This window comes from Diabrotica virgifera, chromosome 9 (genome assembly GCF_917563875.1).
Source record: "Diabrotica virgifera virgifera chromosome 9, PGI_DIABVI_V3a".
NCBI lineage: Eukaryota > Metazoa > Arthropoda > Insecta > Coleoptera > Chrysomelidae > Diabrotica > Diabrotica virgifera.
The window spans coordinates 158,812,046-158,829,496 of NC_065451.1; the positions used below are offsets into that span (position 1 = coordinate 158,812,046).

The 17,451-nt window shown below is 29.8% G+C and overlaps 1 protein-coding gene across 1 annotated transcript in view; it reads right to left on the bottom strand.

Annotated features, from left to right (window-relative positions):
* LOC126892661 (nose resistant to fluoxetine protein 6-like) overlaps positions 1-16,567 on the bottom strand; it is a 142,736-nt gene extending 126,169 nt beyond the window's left edge. The window contains exons 1-2 of the mRNA XM_050662303.1: positions 16,424-16,567; positions 15,107-15,252 (exon numbers count right to left, since the gene is read on the bottom strand). Coding sequence (XP_050518260.1) covers positions 15,107-15,252; positions 16,424-16,493 — 216 coding nt within the window. The 5' untranslated portion in view covers positions 16,494-16,567. The remainder of the gene's footprint in view (positions 1-15,106; positions 15,253-16,423) is intronic.
* Between the last annotated feature and the right edge of the window lie 884 nt (positions 16,568-17,451).

Consider the following 17,451-nt stretch of genomic DNA (forward strand, 5'->3'; position numbering starts at 1 on the left):
AAAACAGAAGATATAACTAATGCCCTTTTGGCTGTATCCTGAAAATACGTAACTAATGCCCCTGATAACGTATAAGATATAATAGAAGCAGTATTTTGATATGTCCAATCCATCCCTCTCTGAGAGATATGCGAGGTATCATGTGATTTAACAAATTGAATAATATAGAAAAATTAAACATAACATCATGCCATAAAGACATTAGATACAAATGATTTAACCACCAGACACAGAAAAATCAAATAGAGCAGAATGTTAAAAAGGAGTTCTGTATCTTCGGTCCTCTTGGTGCAATAGGGACATACGAATTCTCAAATGATACGATTTAACCAATAGAGTTCAGTGACAGAAAAATAAAATACATCATGTCAAAAGGGTCTTAGATACGTATTTTCCGTCCAATCGTAACTTACAGTACCTCAACCAATAAAATACAATGGCATAAAAATCAAATACATCAGCATGTCAAAAAGGCTTTAGTATTTTCTTTTCTACTGAGAAACATCCAAATCTTTCGTAAAATATTATACACGGGCGTTCTTTCTATATGTCCAAACTAGTAAACCTCTTATTTTTAACACGCAACTCTCAATATTTACATTATTTCTTCCTAGAAAATATCAGTGTATCAAAATGGAATACAAATATATGCAAACCACCAATTGCTAAATCTATCATTATATCGCTAATACCTAAAATACATATCAGATAAATTCTTTCGCTAAGTCCAAACCACCGATATTTCTCACATTATTTTCAAACCAGATTTAGAGTTCTAGTCAAGCATAAAAATCAAATACATCAGCATGTCAAAAGGGTTTTAGTATTTTCGTTTCTACTAAGAAACATCCAAACTTTTCGTATACTATCGTGTTGTATACTTTTGTACACTATTGGTTTTTATAATTTGTTTAAATTTTTTTAATAAATGTAGCAATAACTTCGAAATTATGGCATTTAGTTGTAGGGAAAATAACATGAAAAATAATCAGTATTTCTTTAGGACTTCAAAACTCAAATAACGACTTCTTGTCCTATTAGAAATACGGAATTGGATTTCCAGAAAAACGGAAAATCTGACAACAATGTAATTGTCACTATAATATAGACCGCCTCAGAAAATTCATACCCATCAAAATCTATAAAAATCTTGCAAGCCGTTTCCGAGATAATTGAGTGTTTCCATACATAAAACTCACTCTGTATGCAAACCAGATTTAGAGTTCTAGTCAGACATAAAAATCAAATACATCAGCATGTCAAAAGGGCTCTATTATTTTCGTTTTTACTGAGAAACATCCAAATCTTTCGTACTCTATTATACACAGGCGTTCTTTCATTATGTCCAAACTAGTAAACCTCTTATTTTTACCATGCAACTCTCAATATTTACATTATCTCTCCCTAGGTGCAAAATGTCAGTATATGAAGCATAAATATATGCAAGCCACTAATTGCTAAATCTATCATTATATCGATAATACCTACAATACATATCAGATAAATTCTTTCGCTAAGTCCAAACCACCGATATTTCTCATATTATTTTCAAACCAGATTTAGAGTTCTAATCAGTTGGAGAATACAAATTTTTGTTATAAAGTACGTTTTAAATGTGATCTCAAATAAAATCCCATGCATAAAACAAATTGAATTCATCGATATGAAAAAGAACTTCGACTTAGTGCAATATAAATGACAAAGACAAAAAATATATCTAAAAGGAAGATATCTAATAGAAATAGGTCGCAAATTTTCAAAGCAAAAGTCTTTTAGTATAATTAGAGTAATCCGATTGAGAAAATTACTTATTATGGGTATACACAAGTTAATAATAAGCAAAAAATCGAACTTCTATTGATCCAATCAAAAAAAATCAAATACATTTGTACTATGAGAATGATCTCCGAAAGGGAAATCGATAGGTCAAAATAAACTAATTTTAAAGTAAAAATGTGGCTTATTCACAATAAAAATAATAAATAATAAATTTTCTTGCGCTCCTTATTGTTTTACGAAAGATACAAAAAAAAACACGAAAAATACACGATACGTAGGTAGAAAATAATGTCATTATTAATTATGACTTAATCATTCTTTCGAATGTTTTTAGTACGCATGACTCTAAGAATTTACCCTGGTATGATTCTGGTTTCGAAGGATCTTTGGACGGTTTTAAAATAATTCGAACTAGGTTTCGAAGGATCTTTGGACGGTTTTAAAATAATTCGAACTAAATATATTCTTACCAACCATCTGGAAACTTAAGGTGTGTGTCGATATAATTCTTTATTTGCACTAACGCCATTACTACAATCGGAAATTTTCTTAATCATTCTATAAGTACAGTATTTTAATTGCATTTTAAACAGGTTTCTAATTCACTTATGGAAAAATTAGAATTAGAATCAGAATCAGATTAGAACTTTCATATTGTGATACATTTGTATATGGAAGAAAATAATACGGTATGTATAAGATACAAAATTCAAGCATTGGAAAAGCCATACAAGAGGCACACCAAATTCAAAAATCTTGACTATTTCGTCTAAACATGAATTAAAATTTCTAGTTCTATCTTCTAGCTTCTCATCCAGCTTGAAATAGGATATTAGTATTCATATTTATTATTTCAAAAATTTTAAGATATCGTGTCTTTTGTTGTAGGTATACTGTCACATTTTTAATACATATTACCCAATTTTTACTTACCCATCATCGAGTTAATTTATAAATGCAATAAGTAACTCCTTAAGATATTATGCTTTCAAAAAACGCTACCAACCAATCTCCTTCATATTGGCTAGTTTCAAATGTATTTCTACAATTACACCATTATTTGCCGAAATATTTTAAAGCAGTGTTGACAACGTCTAAAAAACTGTACATAATTTGGTACATAAATATCAAAAATGATGATCAAAATTGCTTTTATTAGATGATTATTAGCTCTCTTTATCCAGCTAAAATAAAATAAATAAAGAACTTACATCGTCATATCCATATACTGTTTTGAAAACCGAGGACTTGGAAGCTCCAATAAGTCATAACTCGAAGTTTGAAATAGTAAATAGTATATCAGTGAATGTTTATGCTTTGGAATTAAATCAAGTTAAGGAAAAATAATTTTACGAATTAGTGCCTGCTTGCCTAAACAAAACAAACTTGATAGACATGTAAATTTGAATCTTATTCAGGATAAATATTTTCTAAAATTAAATGATTACCTACGACTCTCATCGTAGTGACGATGGAAATATTGAAATAAAATATCATTACTTCTGGAAAAAAAGGTGTCTAGGTTGTTACACTATATAACCAAAAAAGAAAACTAATTCACCCAGATTTATTGGAAAAATTTACTGTTTCACCGTATCATTAAAATCTTACAAAAAAAGAAATATCGAATTAAATAAACAATACATAATAGAACTAAGAAGTAAATTACGAATATCAGAGTGCATGAGATACGAAATAAACATCTTACAAGCAAAACTATCGATACAACAAATACATATTATATACATTATTCACTTGAAAATTTTAAAGTAATGTTGGCTGAATGTCCAAGAAACTGAGTATATTTAGCCTCTTTTACAATATTTCTGAAAAACTTCAACGAATTTGTCTATTTAGCGAAAAAAAAAATCTAATTCACGCAGTTTTATCGGAAAACTTTGCTATTTACCATTTTTATTCACTGTCTTTTTAATCTGTTGAGTAACATCTTTAATTTATTTTGATTTTTAAGAAGTTTTCTAACCTCCTCTAATTACGATTTTTTGTAGAATTTGGACTGGTTGTATTGAATTATGATAGGTATGTGTATCTGATTACGCAATAATTTCAAAGAGACATTCTTTGTAGCTTAGTATAAATTGGTCTTCTAATACTAAAATATTATAAAAAAATAATAGAGTAAAGCAATACAGGAGACTTAAAAAAGGTTTAAAATCTCATGAAATCTTGTTTATTTAGTCTAAACATGAATTAAAATTTATATTGTTCATACTTATTATTTCAAGAATTTTAAGATCGTTTCTAATTATCCATCATCCAGTTAATTTATAAATTATGAAATAGGTATCACTATGATATATTATGCAGCAATAACTATGTTTTCAAAAACTATACCAACCAATCTCTTTCATTCTGACGATGTATTTATACAATTACAACATTATTTACTTAAAAAGTTTAAAGCAATGTTGGCTGAATGCCCAAAAAACTGAGTATATTTAGCCTATTTTACAATATTTCTGAAAAACTTCAACGAATTTGTCTATTTACCGAAAAAAAAATCTAATTCACACAGTTTTATTGGAAAAATTTACTATTTCACCATTTTATTCACTGTCTTTTTAATCTGTTGAGTAACATCTTTAATTTATTTTGATTTTTATGAAGTTGTCTAACCTCGTGTAATTACGATTTTTTTGTAGAATTTGGATTGGTTTTATAGGATTATGATAGGTATGTGTATCTGAAAACACAATAATTCCAAAGAGACATTCGTTGTAGCTTAGTGTAAATTGGTCTTCTAATACTAAAACATTATAAAACATAATAGATTAAAGTAATACAGGAGACTTAAAAAAGTGTTAAAATCTCATGGTACAAAAAAGAAAATGTCTCGAGTGTGAATTTAAAAATGGAGTTACTACAAAAAAGAAGATGGTACATACCTTTGAATATTAAAAAATATTTGAAAAATTTTAATTTTTTTTTGTAGATTGTGTAGTTAATACTAAAAATTAGTAAGGAAATAAAAATGATTATAAATTAAAAAAATCTTCGACGTTTGTTCTTAGAGCATGTGAAACATTAATAATTACCAAAAAATTTCAGTAGGTACCTTTAAATATTAAAAGTATTTGAAAAATTTTAATTTTTGTAGATTGTGTAGTTAATACTAAAAAATTAGTATGGAAATAAAAATACATATCAATTAAAAAAAATCTTCAGCGTTTGTTCTTAGTGCGTAGTTCGAGTATGCCCGAACTTTCCCGATCCCCAATATATCTACTTCTTCTTGTAGTGCTCATCCATTTTGGATGTTGACGATTATCCTAGAAATATATACTTTGCATACTAATGTACTGAAAAGATTTGTAGTTGTTGTGCTGCACCACATATATAGATTTTTTAGCCAGAAAATCCTTCACCTTCCTGGTTTTCTTCTACTTTTCTCTGTAAAATTAGTTGCAGCAGTTCATATCTTCGCTCTTTCTTACAATGTGTCGGATGTATTCGATTTTAACTGTTTTATTGTGGGTACCAGCTCTTTTTCTTTTTTAATTCTTAATAAAATAATCTAATTAGTTACGTGATCTGAGTAAGATATATACAAAAATAAGAAAAAAAATGTTTTATTTCTTTGGAATAAAATAAAAAAGCCAAGTTGGTTGACTGGTTTAAAGTATTGCAGTGCAGGGGATTTGAACCTATGATCCAACACTTACTTATTTTCAATGCAATGTAACAAAGTCTTAAATCGCTCGACCAACGTGGCTTTGGAACTTTGCTCTAAAAAACAACGATGATATTCACATGTTATGACATTCCTATTGACAATAAAAAGAAATAAAATGTTTTTCAAATAATATTTTATTCAAAATACTGTTATTTAGAGTGTGAGCTTTATGATTATAAATAAAAAAAATCTTTGACGTTTGTTCTTAGAGCATGTGAAACATTAATAATTACCAAAAAATTACGGTACCTTTAAATATTAAAAGTATTTGAAAAATTTTAATTTTTGTAGATTGTGTAGTTAATACCAAAAATTAGTGTGGAAATAAAAATAAATATCAACTAAAAAAAAATTTTCAGCGTTTGTTCTTAGAGCGTAGTTCGAGTATGCCCGAACTTTCCCGATTTCCCAATATTAGCTGTGAGTTTTGGCTTAGGATACCCATATAAAAAGCATGGAAAACGAAAAGTTTCAGCGTTTGTTCTTAGAGCGTAGTTCGAGTATGCCCGAACTTTCCCGATTTCCCAATATTAGCTGTGAGTTTTGGCATAGGATACCCATATAAAAAGCATGGAAAACGGAAAGTTTACCTTGGACAAGTGACGGCGTCACTTGTCCAAGGTAAACTTTCCGTTTTCCATGCTTTTTATATGGGTATCCTATGCCAAAACTCACAGCTAATATTGGGAAATCGGGAAAGTTCGGGCATACTCGAACTACGCTCTAAGAACAAACGCTGAAACTTTTCGTTTTCCATGCTTTTTATATGGGTATCCTAAGCCAAAACTCACAGCTAATATTGGGAAATCGGGAAAGTTCGGGCATACTCGAACTACGCTCTAAGAACAAACGCTGAAAATTTTTTTTTAGTTGATATTTATTTTTATTTCCACACTAATTTTTGGTATTAACTACACAATCTACAAAAATTAAAATTTTTCAAATACTTTTAATATTTAAAGGTACCGTAATTTTTTGGTAATTATTAATGTTTCACATGCTCTAAGAACAAACGTCAAAGATTTTTTTTATTTATAATCATAAAGCTCACACTCTAAATAACAGTATTTTGAATAAAATATTATTTGAAAAACATTTTATTTCTTTTTATTGTCAATAGGAATGTCATAACATGTGAATATCATCGTTGTTTTTTAGAGCAAAGTTCCAAAGCCACGTTGGTCGAGCGATTTAAGACTTTGTTACATTGCATTGAAAATAAGTAAGTGTTGGATCATAGGTTCAAATCCCCTGCACTGCAATACTTTAAACCAGTCAACCAACTTGGCTTTTTTATTTTATTCCAAAGAAATAAAACATTTTTTTCTTATTTTTGTATATATCTTACTCAGATCACGTAACTAATTAGATTATTTTATTAAGAATTAAAAAAGAAAAAGAGCTGGTACCCACAATAAAACAGTTAAAATCGAATACATCCGACACATTGTAAGAAAGAGCGAAGATATGAACTGCTGCAACTAATTTTACAGAGAAAAGTAGAAGAAAACCAGGAAGGTGAAGGATTTTCTGGCTAAAAAATCTATATATGTGGTGCAGCACAACAACTACAAATCTTTTCAGTACATTAGTATGCAAAGTATATATTTCTAGGATAATCGTCAACATCCAAAATGGATGAGCACTACAAGAAGAAGTAGATATATTGGGGATCGGGAAAGTTCGGGCATACTCGAACTACGCACTAAGAACAAACGCTGAAGATTTTTTTTAATTGATATGTATTTTTATTTCCATACTAATTTTTTAGTATTAACTACACAATCTACAAAAATTAAAATTTTTCAAATACTTTTAATATTTAAAGGTACCTACTGAAATTTTTTGGTAATTATTAATGTTTCACATGCTCTAAGAACAAACGTCGAAGATTTTTTTAATTTATAATCATTTTTATTTCCTTACTAATTTTTAGTATTAACTACACAATCTACAAAAAAAAATTAAAATTTTTCAAATATTTTTTAATATTCAAAGGTATGTACCATCTTCTTTTTTGTAGTAACTCCATTTTTAAATTCACACTCGAGACATTTTCTTTTTTGTACCATGAGATTTTAACACTTTTTTAAGTCTCCTGTATTACTTTAATCTATTATGTTTTATAATGTTTTAGTATTAGAAGACCAATTTACACTAAGCTACAACGAATGTCTCTTTTGAATTATTGTGTTTTCAGATACACATACCTATCATAATCCTATAAAACCAATCCAAATTCTACAAAAAAATCGTAATTACACGAGGTTAGACAACTTCATAAAAATCAAAATAAATTAAAGATGTTACTCAACAGATTAAAAAGACAGTGAATAAAATGGTGAAATAGTAAATTTTTCCAATAAAACTGTGTGAATTAGATTTTTTTTTCGGTAAATAGACAAATTCGTTGAAGTTTTTCAGAAATATTGTAAAATAGGCTAAATATACTCAGTTTTTTGGGCATTCAGCCAACATTGCTTTAAACTTTTTAAGTAAATAATGTTGTAATTGTATAAATACATCGTCAGAATGAAAGAGATTGGTTGGTATAGTTTTTGAAAACATAGTTATTGCTGCATAATATATCATAGTGATACCTATTTCATAATTTATAAATTAACTGGATGATGGATAATTAGAAACGATCTTAAAATTCTTGAAATAATAAGTATGAACAATATAAATTTTAATTCATGTTTAGACTAAATAAACAAGATTTCATGAGATTTTAAACCTTTTTTAAGTCTCCTGTATTGCTTTACTCTATTATTTTTTTATAATATTTTAGTATTAGAAGACCAATTTATACTAAGCTACAAAGAATGTCTCTTTGAAATTATTGCGTAATCAGATACACATACCTATCATAATTCAATACAACCAGTCCAAATTCTACAAAAAATCGTAATTAGAGGAGGTTAGAAAACTTCTTAAAAATCAAAATAAATTAAAGATGTTACTCAACAGATTAAAAAGACAGTGAATAAAAATGGTAAATAGCAAAGTTTTCCGATAAAACTGCGTGAATTAGATTTTTTTTTTCGCTAAATAGACAAATTCGTTGAAGTTTTTCAGAAATATTGTAAAAGAGGCTAAATATACTCAGTTTCTTGGACATTCAGCCAACATTACTTTAAAATTTTCAAGTGAATAATGTATATAATATGTATTTGTTGTATCGATAGTTTTGCTTGTAAGATGTTTATTTCGTATCTCATGCACTCTGATATTCGTAATTTACTTCTTAGTTCTATTATGTATTGTTTATTTAATTCGATATTTCTTTTTTTGTAAGATTTTAATGATACGGTGAAACAGTAAATTTTTCCAATAAATCTGGGTGAATTAGTTTTCTTTTTTGGTTATATAGTGTAACAACCTAGACACCTTTTTTTCCAGAAGTAATGATATTTTATTTCAATATTTCCATCGTCACTACGATGAGAGTCGTAGGTAATCATTTAATTTTAGAAAATATTTATCCTGAATAAGATTCAAATTTACATGTCTATCAAGTTTGTTTTGTTTAGGCAAGCAGGCACTAATTCGTAAAATTATTTTTCCTTAACTTGATTTAATTCCAAAGCATAAACATTCACTGATATACTATTTACTATTTCAAACTTCGAGTTATGACTTATTGGAGCTTCCAAGTCCTCGGTTTTCAAAACAGTATATGGATATGACGATGTAAGTTCTTTATTTATTTTATTTTAGCTGGATAAAGAGAGCTAATAATCATCTAATAAAAGCAATTTTGATCATCATTTTTGATATTTATGTACCAAATTATGTACAGTTTTTTAGACGTTGTCAACACTGCTTTAAAATATTTCGGCAAATAATGGTGTAATTGTAGAAATACATTTGAAACTAGCCAATATGAAGGAGATTGGTTGGTAGCGTTTTTTGAAAGCATAATATCTTAAGGAGTTACTTATTGCATTTATAAATTAACTCGATGATGGGTAAGTAAAAATTGGGTAATATGTATTAAAAATGTGAAAGTATACCTACAACAAAAGACACGATATCTTAAAATTTTTGAAATAATAAATATGAATACTAATATCCTATTTCAAGCTGGATGAGAAGCTAGAAGATAGAACTAGAAATTTTAATTCATGTTTAGACGAAATAGTCAAGATTTTTGAATTTGGTGTGCCTCTTGTATGGCTTTTCCAATGCTTGAATTTTGTATCTTATACATACCGTATTATTTTCTTCCATATACAAATGTATCACAATATGAAAGTTCTAATCTGATTCTGATTCTAATTCTAATTTTTCCATAAGTGAATTAGAAACCTGTTTAAAATGCAATTAAAATACTGTACTTATAGAATGATTAAGAAAATTTCCGATTGTAGTAATGGCGTTAGTGCAAATAAAGAATTATATCGACACACACCTTAAGTTTCCAGATGGTTGGTAAGAATATATTTAGTTCGAATTATTTTAAAACCGTCCAAAGATCCTTCGAAACCTAGTTCGAATTATTTTAAAACCGTCCAAAGATCCTTCGAAACCAGAATCATACCAGGGTAAATTCTTAGAGTCATGCGTACTAAAAACATTCGAAAGAATGATTAAGTCATAATTAATAATGACATTATTTTCTACCTACGTATCGTGTATTTTTCGTGTTTTTTTTTTGTATCTTTCGTAAAACAATAAGGAGCGCAAGAAAATTTATTATTTATTATTTTTATTGTGAATAAGCCACATTTTTACTTTAAAATTAGTTTATTTTGACCTATCGATTTCCCTTTCGGAGATCATTCTCATAGTACAAATGTATTTGATTTTTTTTGATTGGATCAATAGAAGTTCGATTTTTTGCTTATTATTAACTTGTGTATACCCATAATAAGTAATTTTCTCAATCGGATTACTCTAATTATACTAAAAGACTTTTGCTTTGAAAATTTGCGACCTATTTCTATTAGATATCTTCCTTTTAGATATATTTTTTGTCTTTGTCATTTATATTGCACTAAGTCGAAGTTCTTTTTCATATCGATGAATTCAATTTGTTTTATGCATGGGATTTTATTTGAGATCACATTTAAAACGTACTTTATAACAAAAATTTGTATTCTCCAACTGATTAGAACTCTAAATCTGGTTTGAAAATAATATGAGAAATATCGGTGGTTTGGACTTAGCGAAAGAATTTATCTGATATGTATTGTAGGTATTATCGATATAATGATAGATTTAGCAATTAGTGGCTTGCATATATTTATGCTTCATATACTGACATTTTGCACCTAGGGAGAGATAATGTAAATATTGAGAGTTGCATGGTAAAAATAAGAGGTTTACTAGTTTGGACATAATGAAAGAACGCCTGTGTATAATAGAGTACGAAAGATTTGGATGTTTCTCAGTAAAAACGAAAATAATAAAGCCCTTTTGACATGCTGATGTATTTGATTTTTATGTCTGACTAGAACTCTAAATCTGGTTTGCATACAGAGTGAGTTTTATGTATGGAAACACTCAATTATCTCGGAAACGGCTTGCAAGATTTTTATAGATTTTGATGGGTATGAATTTTCTGAGGCGGTCTATATTATAGTGACAATTACATTGTTGTCAGATTTTCCGTTTTTCTGGAAATCCAATTCCGTATTTCTAATAGGACAAGAAGTCGTTATTTGAGTTTTGAAGTCCTAAAGAAATACTGATTATTTTTCATGTTATTTTCCCTACAACTAAATGCCATAATTTCGAAGTTATTGCTACATTTATTAAAAAAATTTAAACAAATTATAAAAACCAATAGTGTACAAAAGTATACAACACGATAGTATACGAAAAGTTTGGATGTTTCTTAGTAGAAACGAAAATACTAAAACCCTTTTGACATGCTGATGTATTTGATTTTTATGCTTGACTAGAACTCTAAATCTGGTTTGAAAATAATGTGAGAAATATCGGTGGTTTGGACTTAGCGAAAGAATTTATCTGATATGTATTTTAGGTATTAGCGATATAATGATAGATTTAGCAATTGGTGGTTTGCATATATTTGTATTCCATTTTGATACACTGATATTTTCTAGGAAGAAATAATGTAAATATTGAGAGTTGCGTGTTAAAAATAAGAGGTTTACTAGTTTGGACATATAGAAAGAACGCCCGTGTATAATATTTTACGAAAGATTTGGATGTTTCTCAGTAGAAAAGAAAATACTAAAGCCTTTTTGACATGCTGATGTATTTGATTTTTATGCCATTGTATTTTATTGGTTGAGGTACTGTAAGTTACGATTGGACGGAAAATACGTATCTAAGACCCTTTTGACATGATGTATTTTATTTTTCTGTCACTGAACTCTATTGGTTAAATCGTATCATTTGAGAATTCGTATGTCCCTATTGCACCAAGAGGACCGAAGATACAGAACTCCTTTTTAACATTCTGCTCTATTTGATTTTTCTGTGTCTGGTGGTTAAATCATTTGTATCTAATGTCTTTATGGCATGATGTTATGTTTAATTTTTCTATATTATTCAATTTGTTAAATCACATGATACCTCGCATATCTCTCAGAGAGGGATGGATTGGACATATCAAAATACTGCTTCTATTATATCTTATACGTTATCAGGGGCATTAGTTACGTATTTTCAGGATACAGCCAAAAGGGCATTAGTTATATCTTCTGTTTTATTGGTCCAATCGTGACGTAAAAGTCGGGCCTCCACCACAAAACGAGACAAAAATGAGCAGAATGGACCTTAAAATTTCTTATGGAGATTTACATGTAAAAAAGCGTCAAATTGCGCCCGTACCGGTGCTGTCCCTTTACTTGTATGTAGTGAAACTAATAATTCCTGTTTCAAAGAAAACCAAATAGCCGTTTCAATTAAAAATAAATCAATAAAACATGACATAATATTTACAAAAGCAGACAAAGGTAACACTACTATTGCTATCGACAAACGAGACTATAATAACAAAACAATAGAATTTTTAACTAACCAAAACAGTATAAAACTAAACAAAGACCCCACAGAAAAATACCGAAAACAAATTAAACTAGCCATTGAAAATTCAAAATCAATACTAAATCCAACAGAGCAGAAATACCTTAATATTATGAACCCACAACCTCCTAAATTATACTCTTTTATTAAACTACACAAACCTGACCACCCAATAAGACCTGTAGTTTCTTTTTATACAGCTCCGTCATATAAACTTTCAAAAAAACTGTCAGATATTATTACAGAATACACTAAATTTTCACCTAAATGCACCGTAAAAAATACACTAGAACTAGTTAATAAAATACAACATTTTCAATTGCCCAACAACTCCAGACTAATTTCATTTGACGTAAAAAATCTTTTTCCTAGTGTTCCTCCTACAGAAACTTTTGTTTTAGTTAAAAATCTTTTAGACCATAATAGTACAAATCCGATCATTGCATCTGAAATTTTACACCTTCTTGAAATTAGCATAAATCAAGACTATTTTGAATTCAATAATCAAATATACACAAACAACAGTGCAGGACTTATTATGGGTAATCCTCTAAGCCCATTGCTATCAGATATATTTATGAACCAACTTGAAACAACAATTTCTAAACATCCCGTATTTAAACAGTTCTTATATTGGTGGAGATACGTGGATGATATACTAGTATGCTTTACAGGTACTAACAGACAACTTGACCAATTTCTATCATATATTAATTCACTTCATAATAATATTGAGTTTACAATAGAAACAGAACAGAATAACTCCATAAACTTTCTAGATGTAACGATTTCCAGACTACACAACAAACATGAGTTCTCCGTATATCATAAACCTACCCATACTGACGCAACTATACACAATTCATCATCCCATCCTACACAACACAAATTAGCAGCCTACCATAGCATGATACATAGACTGACAGAAATTCCCATGACAAAAAATAACTTCGAGATAGAACTAAACATCATTAAACAAATAGCAGTAAACAACGGCTATAACGAACAAACAGTTAACAAAATTTTAAACCAAAAACTCCATAAGAAAGCCCTGAAATTAGTGTATCCACCACCACAGAAAGAACCCAGTACCTTCTGCTCTCTCACATATACTGGCAAGATAACAACAAAGATAGCCAGATACATAAAAAAGAAAGGAATAACACCAGCTTTCAGAACTAACAACAACTTAAGCAAATATATTAAGAACAATAAAAGCCGAAACAGAAAGCAACTACAGAGTGGTGTGTACAAACTAACTTGTGGTGACTGTCCGAAAACGTACATCGGTCAAACTGGCAGAACTTTTGACAAACGGATAGCAGAACACAAAAGGGCATTCAACAATAGAAAAACAGACACTTCTACATACGCACTTCACCTTCTAGATCATAATCATTCTTTCAATGAAGAGTTTCAAATTCTACATATTCAAAATAAAGGCCTTAAGCTATCTTTTTTAGAATCTATGGAAATTAATAAACTGAAAAATTCAGATATAATTCTGAATGACCAACTCGAGACAAACAGCTCCCCACTCCTCAACCTCTTCAGTTGAAGACTTAAAAAGGCAAACACATTGTAAACTATATCACTTGAGAAAGGCACTCCGCCGAAACAGCTGTAGTCACTTAGTTATAATAAATTTTGTGGAAGTATAGAAAACAAACGTTTTCAGTGTTTTATTGTTAGATAAAAAAAAACATTTGTTTTTGATGTTATGTACACTCAACTTACGGAACCATAAAAAATAGACCTGTTTTGTAAAAGCCTTAATTATGCGTGTGAATTTTTTGAAAGTTTAAAATTGATTTCATCCAACCTAAAAAAATTATAACGAAAAATTAAGTTTTTGATAGTGGTGGAAGGGGTAAGGGGGTGGTGGGTTAAAATTAGGCTGATTCTTATTTGTTAATCACATAGAACTTAAAAAAATGAAAAAAAAATTCTGGCAGTTAGAGAGGGTCCCTTTTATTTTTTTATCCCGTCCATGAGTGGAAAGTTTGATGCGCCACTGTCAACGCATGTGGCACTAAAAAGTGACGGCACAGTGTTCATACGTTTTATTTTAAGTTATTGATTCTTATAGTGCCTAAAATGATTAGCAACTTTTACCTATAACGGCTGTGTCTAGTATATTGAAATATTATACCAACACATGCCTTTAGTGAACTATAACGAGGAAAGATAAACTGGGTGTTGATAACGAAAAGTAAACGGACGACATCAAGCCATCGGACGATGCTAGGATTCTATTCCACTAATGCATCAACCGTTTAGCCATCTAAGTGCGATGTCACATTATGCGTTTTGACCGGATGCGGTGGAAACGCATCCGTTTCCAACGCAACCGGACCGACCTGTCACACTATGCATTGTCCGATGCAGTTTGTAAGCGCGTAACGATGTCTCAAACGCATCCGTTTCCAACGCAACCGGACCGACCTGTCACACTATGCGTTTTGACCGGATGCGGTGGAAACGCATCCGGTCAAAACGCATAATCTGACATCGGCCTAAACCGCTATCATGTTGTCCTCTCCACCGAGTAAGAACATAAAATTAAAAAGTTCAAAAGCTAAATCAAAAAAATAGCTTGATAAAAATTTGATATGTATGATATAGACTTACTTGCATAGCTTTCCACACGGCATTCTCATTATTTTGTGGTTCCAATTCGTATTCAAAATAGCAGTACAGTGCTTCATCATCAAAAAGCATGCATTTATCAAAATTATCTTGATGAAATAAGTCTGGTAAAGAAGCATAATCTTTGTCTAGAAAAAAATTTGAACTTGTACAATTATTCACATAATTAAAGCCTGTGCTTAGGCTTTTGGTTGATGATAACGAACGTAATCAATGAAATAATAACAATTTTATAAAAAAGAACTTTTTATAATAAAACGTTTTCATTATTAATTTATAGGACACAATACAAAATCACAAACTATTTTGTTCTTTCAATTTCTATGTCCTAAAAGAATTTTGTAATCGACTTTAAACTCATATAAATCAAAGAAAATGTTTATTTAACACACAACTTTAAGGGAAATATTGGAAATTATTTTTTTATCAAAATATATTTCGTAAAACTTTATGTCTATTGCGTACTTCGTTTTCAAATTTAATTTGGAGATCCAAATCCACTACGAGGTGATATATGTCATTTTGAGTAAGCAAACAAGCAATTCGTTTCAACCTAGTCTGTGAAACTTGTTCACTCCTAAAAATTCTGGGTGCAAAAATTCATTGGAGCAAGGTGTATTAATTCGTGTCATACAGGAATCACTCCACCACGCTCCAATGCTCCAGACCATCCCTTTCCCTCATATGGCCCCTGTAGGTGGATTACTAAAGGAGTTGGAGATATTCGTCGGTGCAAGAGTAATGTTAAGAGCTATCATTAATGTCGAATAAGGACTAGTTAATAAGGCTATGGGTAACATCGTTGAGATTGTGTGGCCTCTATATCGCCGTGATCAGATATTTAATCATCAAATGTCAAAAATGATTTAAAATTAAGACAAAAAAGTTATGCAAGAAATAAACCGTTGACTTACCCGAAACGGACGCATATGACTGGTACTAGAATGTCGCAATTGAAAAAAATCGATTTATATTTGCAAGATAAATAAACGTACCAGTTTTCGTTTTTCTGAATAGAAGCGCTCTGGAGATATTTAAGAAAAACTAATTCACAGACGTCATCTTTTAAGAGCTCTAGCTCCCTCAAAACTAAACAATTAAATATTGCATTATTAACTAGTTCTGACCTACTCTGAAAATTTCAGGTGCCTAAGCAGCCTAGAAGTATGTTTAAAATGGATTACAAAATTTGCCGGACATAGTAATATAGTGACATAGTGATAAAGACCAAGCCAAGTATATAAAAGCATTTTAAAAATATATCAAGTTGCTTTATATATTAGCTAGTCAATAACTTACCTGTAACCAACCCTTCAATAGCAGGAAAAACTGTTACAAGAAATAAAAATACTATGTTCAATACATTCATGTTGTACTAAAGAGTGTATATATTATACTCTATGTGTTTCTGTAAATTTAATATGACCGCTTCATACAAGAAAATGTTATTTCTTCATACTTATTAATTCAATTTGTCAGTGACCTTATACTGAATGAAATTTCCATGTTTTATGAACATTTACATCATGTAAATAAAAAATATGACAGTTTTAATTAACAGTAAAACGTTGTACAAAATTACTTAAATATAGATTTAAAATTGTGCAACTGATAAAAGATGGGAGGCAACCGTGAATACCTACATTACAATCTTTACCAGTATTGCGTAGTCAAGTTGGATCCCTTTCCAATTTGATTTTAACCATATTTTAACTACCAAAAAAAAGTTTATTAATAGCAAGCTGAAAATTTGTTAATACCTTAACGGTGTCTAGTCGGACAAACTTTGATGTACGGGAACACTGGAACAGGGGATGTTTTAATTATGGAACAGGTTAAAAATTTGGAACGTCAGACTACGAAATCGTCCCAAGTATTTTGTCGGACAGAACTTCCAATTGGTTTGTTACCATTTCATTAAATTCTCGTGCAAAAATTAGACTGCTATTTATCACGTCATAATTCCTGTCATTTGACATATTCTACGTATCGGACTTACTAAAATGCCCAACATATTTGTCGGACAAACATTTTATTATATATTCTATAAAGTTTGCTATGGAATAAACTTAAAAACAACCTGCTAGTTTTCACAATCATAAACTTATCAGGATGACACCTTCCACAATTATAATCACGTTCCAAAATATTAAAACTTCCCTTGTTCCAGTGTTTCCATACATCAAAATTTTTCCGGCTAGACACCATTAAGCTCTTAACAAATTTTCAGCTTGCTATTAATCAACTTTTTTTGATACGCGGGATCCAGGCCTATATTAGTCGCACTATACTAATGAAGACAAATAAGTCAAAAGTACGTATTTTTA